The 12,226-nt window shown below is 46.3% G+C and overlaps 1 protein-coding gene across 4 annotated transcripts in view; it reads left to right on the top strand.

Annotated features, from left to right (window-relative positions):
- The first annotated feature begins 1,234 nt into the window (after positions 1–1,234).
- The window catches only part of USP4 (ubiquitin specific peptidase 4), a 33,286-nt gene continuing 22,294 nt past the window's right edge, over positions 1,235–12,226 (top strand). For 2 of the 4 annotated variants that reach the window (XM_074344898.1, XM_074344899.1), the window contains exons 1-6: positions 1,242–1,399; positions 3,202–3,329; positions 6,669–6,799; positions 7,884–8,010; positions 8,632–8,777; positions 8,876–8,937. In XM_074344898.1, the coding sequence (XP_074200999.1) occupies positions 1,299–1,399; positions 3,202–3,329; positions 6,669–6,799; positions 7,884–8,010; positions 8,632–8,777; positions 8,876–8,937 (695 nt within the window). In that variant the 5' untranslated portion in view covers positions 1,242–1,298. Of the gene's footprint in view, positions 1,400–3,201; positions 3,330–6,668; positions 6,800–7,883; positions 8,011–8,631; positions 8,778–8,875; positions 8,938–12,226 lie in introns of all 4 variants that reach the window. The other 2 variants (XM_074344901.1, XM_074344900.1) reach the window with 2 other exon arrangements.

Here is a 12,226-nt window from a genome sequence, read left to right on the forward strand (position 1 = left end):
TCCCACCTCCCTTCTAGCTTTAGCTCTTGGGCCCTTTCAGTAGTCTGCACCCAGCTCAACTGGCCTAATCCTCACTCTTTGATCCCGCCCTGCTTGTTCCAGAAATTCTCTCTGATCCCTCGTCTGCCCATGCACCATCATTTCTATGCTTTCTTCAGGATCACACTTAAATGCTACTCAAGTCAAAGGCTCCCTTTCACAGCTCAGGGTCTACAGTCTTTGGTCTGTACCCTTTAATGACATACGCACTGCTTGGTGCTGGGGTTATTTGTGGAAGATCTCTTTTCCTCTATTAGATCGTATAAGGAAGGGCAGGTACTGGGTCTTATCTTATTTTTCTCTGAGGACAGGAACTGCCAGACAAGTGAATGCAGACTCACGTAAGCCAGATGTCTGGCCTCCTCCTTACTTTGGGCTTACTGCCCCCTCTAGGAGGAGGGCCGTGTTTTTTGTATGCAGGGTCGAGTGGGAAACATACGGTGTTCAGGACATTGTATTTTATGGCAGCAACAGATTAAGAAGCATCCTGACATTCAATGTGTAGAACACACCTGGACTTCTCCTTCCTCTGCTGCTATCGCCCCTGTACGGCTACGGTGCGGCTGCTTGCCTTCCTGACAAGGTAAGCAGCTAGCTCAGTGGAGGGCCTGTGGAATAATGCCTTGGCCAGGTGATTCTGGCGTCCAGACTGATACCGCTAATGACTAGGCCACACAGTCCAGACCTGGTCCACGGCACTGGTTCACCTGCCATTTTCCAAAATCCCTGTAGGGCCTCCCAGACAGGGACTCGATCCCACGTTTGGGCAACTAAGGACTCGCCTAAGGTCTCTGCTGAAGGCGGAATAGTTGGTGTTAAAACAAGAAAATCTAGTTTCAGGGCTCCTCGCACCTGGGGCTGCGTTTATTTAAAACCAGGATAACCCGCAGGCCCGGAAAGGGTGAGAGAGGGGTCGTGGGGGGCTGCAGTCTGACTCCTTGAAATCGCTGGGCTGGAGAGAGAAAACGTGCCGTAAGGCCACCGCACAGCGCAGCCAGCAGGGCGGAGGAAGTCGCAGCTCCCTCCCTCCGCGCCCGCCTCCTCTTCCGGGCCCCTCCCGGCTCCACCGCGAACAGGAGGGAGAGGGGCGGCGCGTGGGGGCGGGGGAGAGGCCGACGCGCGCAGGCTCTCCCAGCCACGGCGTGAGGAGGGGCTTGGGCGCGCGCACGTGCGTGCGTGCTTGCGTGTATGGGCGCGGCCCACAGCACGCCGTGCGTGAGGCGGATGTCCGGGCCGGCTGAACCGGGGCCGCGGACGAGATGGCGGAAGGCGGAGGCTACCGTGAGCGACCGGATGCGGAGACCCAGAAATCCGAGCTCGGGGCCTTGATGAGGACTACGCTCCAACGAGGGGCGCAGTGGTGAGCGCCGGGCCCTCCTTTCCGCCTCGCAGAGCCAGGGGCTGGGGTCGGGCGGTCAGGCCGGGCCCTTCTTTCTCGGCTTGGGTAGGGGCCGGGAGGGGGCGATGTTAGTGACTCTGAGAGAGTGGCCCGACCCCTACCCCTTAAGAGAAGGAGCCTGAATCACCTCCGGGAAAGCGTGAATGGAGCTGAGGGTCGTCACGGCCCATTCGGCGCGCTAGGAGGAGGACCCGGCGGAGGCTAGCGCTGCAGGATGGAAGGGCGTGCTCACGGGGACTTTCAGGATGAGGAGAGTCCTTTACCTTGAGGATTCGCTGTCAGACTTCGGGCAAAGGTGTCCACACCTCACAGACCCTGGTTCCCTACTGTTAAAACTAGGGTAACGATATTTGGCCCCTCCTTCCCCAGCCCTCAGTGAGTTGAGGCGTAGATTAGAAGTAGACACTTTGTAGCTCGTAAACTGCCGAACAGATGCCAAGGTCAGAAGCTCAACAAATGTCTAATGAACGCCAGGTTATTTTGGTAGCAAATGTCAAAAATAATTGTGGCAGCAACATTTCGGAGTGAGAGAAGGGGGTAGCTTAGAGCCTTGCTAAAAAGAAAATTGAAAGTCCGGGATTTAGAAGAGCAAGTCTGACTCGAGGTTTCTTAATAAGTTGTCTAGTAGAAGCGACGGTACTTCCACTAGTGAAGAGATTCCTGGGTGGTATTATTGTGTGGGAGCAGAAAACTTGGTCTTGATTTTGCAGTGAATATGATTGAACATTCCTCTTTAAGAAACTATGGTGGTGATGATAATGGCACTTATAGTGACAGAGGAATTGAGCAGGGAAGAGAAACATTGGGATGAGGAGAAATTCAGGTACATCTTTACAGTGTTCTTGAGCTAGCCAAGCTGTGGAAAGCAGGCAGGCAGAAGTACTTTTAGATGTTATCCTCAGTAGGTGTGTTATATGAAGAATGCTCAGCAGAAGCAGAGGAAGTTTCAGATGGACTAAAATCACACACTTAAAGTGTTTGGAGGGAAAGAGCATTTTAGAGATTTAGATATATTTATGGATCCTTGTGGCCTCTGGAAAGCTACCTGATCTCTGAGGTTTGTTGGTTTTAGAATTTGAAGGACTCACCAATATAAAAATTGTTATGCTTTGTTCCTCCACAGAGGTTTCCTTTTCTCTTAATTGTAAAACAGAATAGTGACACTTTAAATACATAATCAAATCAACTTAATGCTTTTTGACAAGATAAACATATCAAGACACTATTTTACATATATATCTATACATGTGTTTATGTATATATGTACATACACATATGTATATACACACGTTTTTTGATGTTTGGTCCTCAGAGGAAAACTGAAGTAGATGTTATTATCTCATTTTTAGAAAGAAAGTTGGCTTAATACTGTTTACATCAAGCAAAGCAGTGTAACCAAACTGTCTACCTGGACACGGACCTCTATAAAGATCATTATGAAATTAATGACATGTTCGTTAGCAAACAAGATTTTCCCCATAGAAAAAATTTATTTAAACAAGCATTTTGAAGTCAGTCAACTTTCTTCCTTTCATTTATTCATTATTCTTTCAACAATCATTTCATTTAATGGATCCCATCCCTGGACCAGGATCTCTGTGCCATGTGGGTGCCTGGGGGCTGCTCCTGCTCTTGAGAAAGTGTTTTTTAGTGGAGATTGCTTGTTCCTTGAATGGAAACACCATTAAAAAAAATTAAGAGAACAGCTGCAGAAACTTACTACCACAGCTTCTCTGGTACAGTAAATTTTTGTCTGTCTCTAGGTATCTTATTGACAGCCGGTGGTTCAAACAGTGGAAGAAGTATGTGGGCTTCGACAGCTGGGATATGTACAATGTGGGTGAACACAACCTGTTTCCTGGCCCGATAGATAACTCCGGACTCTTTTCAGGTGCAGTATCCTGTTGCTTTTCTAACTGAAATGTCCACCTGGGTAGTGGCGTGAGGTCATGTGTATCTGTAACCTGGACATTCCCACTGTGAGGGGATAGAAACAAGTGTCCTTGACTTGTGTCTATAGCAGTAGTCTTTACAGACCCTCAGGGATAAGTTAGGCTGCTTTTTTCCTAAATTAACTGTTGTTAATGAGAGCATGCTTCTAGCATTTTAAATTTCTCTCTCTCTTTTTTTCATACTAGTTCTGCTAGAGATTTCACTTTTAAATTAGTATATTGAATGAAAAGAAGTACAAAATCATTTTGAAATTTGACCTGGAATCTGAAATTTGGGAACCAGAATTTTCTGTGTTACCTTTACAGTGGAACCAATAGTAGACCTGTCGCCATTCATCAAGCATTCCTGTGATGACTGTGTTTGTCATAGAAGTAGTGTAAGGAGAGGTAGCAAGTCAGTAGAATTATGACCACAGTCAGCTCCCAATGGAATAAATGGCTGAAAAAGTGATGTATGACACACCTAAGCTTGGCTTGCACCTATAGATGTACAGAGATGACAGTTGGCCTTTTCTAGGCTTTGTTCTGCCTGGCTTTAAACTCCCTTGCAAACAGGACAGAGGTGATCTGTTGCCTGGACCACCAAATCAGGGCAGCAGGAAGGCAGACAATGCATGAGGCTTGATTCAGGTTCCTGGGTGTTTTTAAAAGTGAGCAATGCTTCAGCATAGACCTTGTTTTAGGGGAAGTCTGAATGACATAATAATGTCATATGCTTTCTTTCCTGATATGGGTCAGAGGGTAGCAGTATACCATGAAGTTGCCCCAAAGGATCATTGCATTATGTTTGCACCTTGTCGTTTTCTCTCTTGTTTTTTGGAAAGGAAAATTCTTAAGGCTTTTAGTAGTAATGGTGATGAGAACACTGGAGCTAGAGGGTCCCTCTAAAGTCATTTTGTGTGACCTTCGGCTAAGGGCAAGCATTCCTTCTGTGGTCTTCCAATTTGATGTCACCTGACTTAGGCTGGAAACATTTGTTGCGTGCTTGGAAAGTGAGAAAGTACATTCTGTTCAGACCCTGGAATACCAACAGTGCAGGAATGGCCTATCTCTGGCCAGTGAGGGCCACCCTCTTAGTTCTTGGGCTCTTAGTCACCTGCCAGTCCCAGTCTGGCTGCCTTCCCTTAGAGTCATGGGAGTGGCCTGCAAGGGGCTCTTGAACGTGTGGAAAAGAGCGGGTAGAACATCTCCTTGCTGATGTCTGCCAAGCACTCCTTTCTCATTTCCACCTGTGCCCCTGCTGTATGTCTGGTGGAATCCCTGTGCTTAGACCAAGCTGTGCTCTCATTTTCCCCCTTTATTTGCTTCTCTATTGAAGAAATTTGCAAAGACTAAATTGTCATTTCAAAACCCCTGTGTGATTTTTAGCATGATGCCCTTGGACTGAGCCAGTGTTAAGTGAAAACAGTGAATTGCATTGAAAATTCCAGTTACGTTTCCTGCCTTTGCACTATAGTGTCATAAGAATGATTTGTTTGAGAAAATTGTCACTTAAGCTTCAGAGGAGAAAACCCTGTGGAACTGGTGTACTTGGGGTTGATGATGCTGAGCGCTCTTGGTTCCTTTCCCACATTTAAAGATTTCTGGCTATTTGGTCCAGTAGAGGTGACCAGACTTGCATAGGGCTTCATGTTAGAAATGAAGAAACTGTGTGTCTCCAAGTAAGACAGATGAATAACTTACGAGTTTTAATTTGCAAATCAAAGAAAAGTTTGGAGTTTAGGTGTCAGTTTTTTCTGGAAGTTCTTGATTCAAGTAGACTGGTAAGTACAACTCCTGGACCATCCTTCTGTTGCTAAGTAGAAAAGATGTGGTCTGTCAGTGTTCATAATCATGTCAGAGCTGCTGTGGAAAGTGGTTGGCTCATCAATGAGGAGGATCCACCATTTTTAAAAAAATTATGGCAAAATACACATAACAAAATTTACCATCTTTAATATTTTTAAGTGTACGGTTTAGTAGTAAAAGTATATTCACATTGTTGTGCAACACAGCCAATCTCCAGGACTTTTTTGTCTTGCAAAACTGAAACTCCATACCCATTAAGCAGTGATTCCCAGTCTCCTTCCCGACTCCAGCCCCTGGCAACCACCATTTTACTTTTTGTCTCTGAGTCTCACTACTCTAGATACCTAACATAAGTAGAATCATACAGTATTTGTCTTTCTGTGACCAGCTTATTTCATTTAGCATGATGTCCTCAAGGTTCATCTATATTATGGCATGTCAGAATATCCTTCTTTTTAAAGGTTGAATAATATCCCACTGTGTGTGTATACCACATTTTGTTTATCCATTTACCTGTCTCACCTTGGTATTCCTGTTCTCCAAGGCTGCTTCATTCCTTTCCTTTTTCCTTGGAAATGAAAAAGGCAAAGGTGGATCAGATCTGAAACTCCTTGAGTAGGGACAGTAGACCTGATGGGATGAGGGGGTAAACTGGTTTGAAGGGTGATGGGAACCCCTGGTCACCTTGTGAGTGCTGCTTTTGGTTTTTATTTTTAACGTTGTCTGCCTTGAGTTACAGATAAGTTGCACCGTTGTGAGTACTTTTGGTTTTCCCAGCTTCTTGGCTTCCACTGCTGTGGGAGTATGTGTTGATGGGCAGAGGCTTAGCAGAGAGGCTCCCTTGCTGGGAAGTGATCAGTCTCCCCTTGATCCAGTGCATTGGTCCTCCACTGAGAGTGTGTTTCAGACCGTGGATGTTCTTTTCTGACTCCCAGTCATGTGGCCTCTGGGGGTGGGGGTGTAAGATGGATGGTTAGCGTGTTAAAGATGTTCTCCCTCCATAGGGAGGTGTCCAGTTGGGTTTTGACTGGGAGTGTTGAAAACTGAGAATGCTAAATGACTCTTGGTAAAATACATTTAACTTCAGTGACTCATTTGTTTGCTTCCTTAGTAAATCTTTCAGGGGAAGATGATACCTGACCTTAATGCAGTTTCACTAAACAGAATATTGTATTAAATATTTATAATAAACAATTTTAATTGTGGAACCCTGTAACACTTTAAAAATGTAAATTAGCGTTTTTCTTTCTTCTCTTTCCTTCTTCCTCCAATTATGGAATAAATACAAGTTCCTGTAAAATGTTCAGAAAGCATGGCTAAAGACAGAGTCATCCAGGTCCGCTCTGTGTTATGACCAGTGACAGAGTTTTGGAATTTTGTACCTGTTCCTATAAATACTTCTCTTATTTCTGAAAAGTACAAAAGAATCATGTAAAACAAACATTTCTGGGGAGAAGGGCAATGAGTTATGTGCTGTTTTCCTTTTTCAGATCCTGAGAGTCAGACCTTGAAAGAACATTTAATTGATGAATTGGACTATGTATTGGTCCCAGCTGAGGCCTGGAACAAGTTACTAAACTGGTATGGCTGTGTAGAGGGCCAGCAGCCCATCGTCAGAAAAGTGAGTACATGAATTGTCACACCTACTGGTCAGTGTCTGGAAGTGCTCCTCGGGGGACACTGACTGGTGTTGGTTTCCTGGGGTACTGAATGTACCTAAGAGGTTGAATGGAGCCCTCCAAACATCAGCTCTACCCAGTGGCTTGGGCTGTGTACAGTGGTGTCATGAGAGCACTTTCTGGAAGGTTCTATGAGAAAAAGTTCAGTTGGGCTCATATGGATGTACAGGAGCATATTGCTGTGTTTACCTTAACCTTTCTGTTACTGCTTTTTCCCCTTTGCTTGAGAATCTCTGGCCGGACTGTTGAGTATCTCAGAAAACAGGTGTTTATAGCCCAGAGAACAGCCTCTTGAGGGAAGGCAGGCCCTGGAAGAGAGGCCCAGGTTGTTAACCCCACAGGACTTGGGAGAAGACCACCACCCTGATTCCCATAGTTGTTTGCTTCTCCTGCCAGAGGTGGGGCATCACAGGAGTCCACAGGCCTGCTGATGTGTAGGCATTGGGTAAATTTCTTTCTGTGCTTGGTGTGTAGTTCCCCTTCTTAGCAGAGTAGGAAAGGGTTGCAGTCCTGAGGCCAACTTCTAAGAGTCACTCCTCAGGGCCAGAACTACCTTCTTCTTTCTCCAGCTTGAAACCTGGGACCCTGAGAGGGGTTAGGAATCAAATAGTTAGGAGCATGCCAGTCTTCTGCAGATGTCCCTTATTGCCCACAGTCCTGCCATGAGGTGAGCATTCTGCCAAGGGATTTAACTGTATTCTCTAGGCCTCTAATTCCACAGACCCTGCAGGGGAGGCATCATGATCCCCACTTAAAAATGAATAGTGACTTTCCTTTTGTGCAGTGTGGTTGCTAGCTCTGGTTCCATCAGGGTGCTCTTGGTTGGCCCTAATCAGTGGAAATAAGATTTTTAAACTCCTAAGGCAGATGCCAGTGGCTTTAGAAGTCTGTACTTCTGATCCCCTGATCACTTAAGGAAACTGATTATCTTGTGGATTCTGCCTTTTGCCACTGATGAGGAATGTAGCTTCCAAGATGACCCCAGCGTGGAACCATTGCTCCTTCACCCATGCCTCTTGTTCACAGGTTGTGGAGCATGGCCTGTTTGTCAAGCACTGCAAGGTGGAGGTGTATTTGCTGGAGTTGAAGCTTTGTGAGAATAGTGACCCCACCAATGTGCTGAGTTGCCATTTCAGCAAGGCGGACACCATTGGTGAGTAGCTGGGCCGGGGTTTCAGGTGTCCATGAGAGTGCAGGGCATTGCAGCTAATGGGAGGGAAGTTAGGGCACCCTCTTCAGACTTGTTACCCAGACAATTTCAGGTTGTGGTTACCAGTCCTGAGCTGGGAGTCTGCTGCCCAGGGCGTTCTTGTGGAGAGCTCAGCCTGGGAATCATGTATGATATACTGGGCGTGGTCTCTGCCCATTTAACATATGGTAATAGAGGTGAAGAAATGCAGGTTCGGAGAGGTTAAAACTCCTTATTCAGAAATCTCAGTGACAAAGGGGCAGAGCTAGTCTTTGAAATCAGATCTCTCTTAATCCAAAGGTAAGTTTTCTGACTTTTCCATGTTGCTTCTATACTATAAGAAGGGACCCACATCACCAAAAAATGAGAAGTGTACAGACAGTTTTTGGGTGTATGAGTGCAGGAGAATGCCCATGGAAGACATTTGGCCTTAGGAGTCACGAAGGGCTGAGGTCAGTCAGAACTTCTGATCCAAAGCATCCTGGGACCATCTGAAAAGGACGGAGGACAAGCATTAGCTTGCTGTGGCTGTTGTTAGCCTTGCATCTGGAGAAAGCCCTGAGTGATGTTTCTGCCTCTCCCCAGCAACCATCGAGAAGGAGATGCGAAAGCTGTTCAACATCCCTGCAGAGCGTGAGACCCGGCTGTGGAACAAGTACATGAGCAACACCTACGAGCAGTTGAGCAAGCTAGACAACACTGTGCAGGATGCTGGGTTGTACCAGGGTCAGGTAGGTGCTCTGCCCAGGGTGTGTGGACAGGTATCTTGGTTCTGAGCATATCAGAAGTGAGATGGTTTGCACATTCCTCATATGGTTTCCCCTTTCAGGTGCTAGTAATTGAGCCTCAAAATGAAGATGGCACATGGCCAAGGCAGACCCTGCAGTCAAAGTAAGTGAACTTTTTCTCCCTTGTGGCTGGGCACACATGTGTAAGAGAGACACCACCTCCTAAGTCAGTTACTTCTGCTAAGAAAAATTTTTCTGGATCAGATGAAAAACATTTGATTTTATATCCAGAGTCTATCATGCTGGCCTTTGGTAAGCAGCATGCTGGGCAGCCATCTCAGGGAAAGCTGTCATGTGTGGGAACAAGGCGGTGCCTCCCTGCTTGCTGAGAATGAGGGAAGGGAGAGAAGGGGCCAGGATCTGGGAATGCTGCTCTGCCAAGGGGCTGCTCTGTTTCTGTCAAGGGTTGATCTTCTCCACCTGTCCTTAGAGGCTTTTATGGAAAAGAAGAGGGCTTAGACATGGGTTCTTCTATGACTTAAAGGTAGTAGTTTGATCACACCCCACTCTTTACCCAGGGACCTGTTCCTCATTGTTGCCCTTGTCGCTTGCTGGGGGAATCACTCAGCTGCTAAACTGGGACTTCAGGCACCTGTCTCAGGATATGTTCATGTGTGCTCTGGAGTTAATGCATGTTCTGAGAAGGAGACAGAACTTTCTCATGGTGTAAGATGGGGAAACTGTCAGTGTTCCAGTAGTTACGCGGACAGTGTTGGTCTTTGCTCTCTTCCCTCAGTTAGGCTTGGCCAGAGCCCATTTTGCAGCTCCTTTGAAATCATGAAAGCTCTGAGTTCTCTCTTGAGAAACATGCAAGACTACGCAACATTTTGCCAACAATATCGGGTTTTATACAGAGCCGAGCCATGGACTTCAGTTTAGGAAGCCCTGCTCACCAGTTCCTGACAAGATGACAGAATAGCTCTAGTAGGCAGAGTAACGATTCCCCTCTGCCGTCGTCCCCAGGGGCCACATCCTCATCCCCAGAACCTGTGAATATGTTAGGTCACATGGCAAAACGGACTCTGCAGATGTGATTAAGGATCTTGAGATGGGGAGATTATCCTGGATTATCTGGGTAGGCCCAGTGTAATCACAGGGGTCCTTATAAATGGAAGAGGGAGACAGGCGAGTCAGATGCAAGGACAGAAGCAGAGTCAGGGTGATGAAATGTGAGAAAGACTCAGCTGGCCATGAGCCAGGGAAGTTGAGCAGCCTCTAGAAGTCCCTAGAGCCGCCACCAAGGAACACAGCTTGGCCCACACCTTGATTTAGCTCAATGAGAATCATTGTGGACTTCTGACCTCCATAAGTGTAAGATAATAAGTTTGTGTTGTTTAAGCCAGTAAGTTTGTGGTCATTTGTGTCTGCAGCCATAGGAAGCAAATACGGTAGCTAACTCCCTTCTTGGGACCAGAAATGCCACAGAACTGAGAAAAAACATAAAAACTGTGACAACCCCCTGGGGAGACAGAAGGTGATTGGCTTCTAGTCTGTGAGGTAGGGTTGACAGCTTGGAACAGAAGATCCTGGGCATACCGGCCACGGAGGACTGTTGGGAAAGTTGTACCTTTTTCTCTTCCTACTGTTGCTTCTCCCCATCCTTTCCACACCCTGAGGCCTAAGAGATTCCAGTAAGGGAAACAGCTTTTGTTAAAGAGCAGTGCCTCACTGGGATTCCTTAAAAGTTGGAGTCTCCTGGTAAAGGGTGTCCAATGGTGAATGAGCTCAGAGCAGAATTCCTAAGGCACATTCTCCTCCCCACCCCCCCAATAGTGCCAGACACTCATCTAGATGTCGAGGATACAGCAATAAACAAAGCAAAGTCCCTGTCCTCAAGGAGCAGAAAACACATAAATAAGAAAAACACACATGTCCAGTAGTTTACAAGTACTTTGGGAAAAAAATCAGAAGAAAATCAGCAAGGGTTAAGGCTTTGGGCATATTTAAACAGGATGATAGGGAGGCCCCACTGAGGTACCATTTGCACATGGTCAGGAAGGAGGTGAGGGAATCAGCAGTGAGGGTGGTGCTTGATGAGGAGAACGGCTTTGTGAGGCAGAGGTGACAGCAGCCAGAGAGATCCTGAGGCAGAAGCAGGCCTGGTTGAAGACCAGCAGGAGTTTGTTGTGGCCGGTGCTGGGAGGGATGACAGGAGGGTTGAGGGGATGAGGCCAAGAGGTGATGAGGTGATAGGCCCTGTGGTCTTTGTGAGACCCTGGATTCTAGCTTTGCCTTCCCGTGAGGGAGGGAGCTCTTTGAAGGTGGTGTGTTGAGGGGAGTAGTGTGATCTCACCTGGCAAACAGCTCACCAGGAGCCATAATGAGAAGCTGACAAGTAGAGTTGGAGTAAAAAGAAAATGACATGTTGATAGGCTCTACTAGTTGGAACAGAATTCTTATTCTGAGTTGCTGAAGAGGATGGAATAAGTGTGATGAATATCCTCAAGCAAAGAGGAAAAGAGGTACGTGAAACAGGAGTAAGGAGACATACTTGAGAACAGAGAATTCAGGGGTGGGTTGTGTAGCAGAATGGACGTAGCTGAAGACTGAATGAACAAATTGGAAGATCAGTTTGGAGGCTTCTAGGAGGTATTATGAGGGGATAGAGGTGGAAGATAATAGAAGCAGAGTGCTTTGGAGGATGGGAGTAGAAATGTCAGTATCCAGATAATAGGAATCTCAGGAAAGAGAAGACATCATGGGTAAGGGGAAGAAAATGTTAGAAGAAATAGTGACCAAGAGTTTCTCAGAAATTATCAAAGAGAAAACATCTTAAATGTAAAAAATGCTAAACCCAAAAGCTCACAGTGAAATCCAGAAGATGTGAGGGAGAGTATACAACTAATGAAGTGTCCTGTTGACCAGAAAAGCAAGGACTTGGTGACTTTGGAGTAAGCAGAGATTTCTTGCACATGACACAGCACCACAAACCATAGAGGAGGAAGTGGATAGAGTAGATGACTTTTAAACAAAAACTAAAAAGGTGGTCACCTCAGGGTCCAGGATGACCACTGGAGCTGACCCAGTCATACCTACATTCAGGAAGCTAGGAGGAAATTTCCCAGAAATCACATATAAGAGCTCCCTTTACATCTCTTTGGCCAATTATGTGACCACACCTGGCTTCAGAGGAGGCTGGGAAATGCCTTTTAGCAGGTTGCAAGGTGTCTAGCTAAAACTTGGGCTTTGTAAACTAAGGAAGGGGAGGTGAAAGGAAAAAAAAACCTTTTTCTTTATTCTACCAGTACTTCTGGCACCAAATGTGTGGGAGTTTTTCCTCATACCAGGCAATTCTCTGATACCAGCTGGGTGTCCTACAGTTTAACTCAATTCTGACTCTGTTTATCTGGAGATAGCCCACAGGTTAAGGGCTCAGTCCCTCCCCACCCCAT

The sequence above is a fragment of the Camelus bactrianus genome, chromosome 17 (genome assembly GCF_048773025.1).
Source record: "Camelus bactrianus isolate YW-2024 breed Bactrian camel chromosome 17, ASM4877302v1, whole genome shotgun sequence".
NCBI classification, from domain to species: domain Eukaryota; kingdom Metazoa; phylum Chordata; class Mammalia; order Artiodactyla; family Camelidae; genus Camelus; species Camelus bactrianus.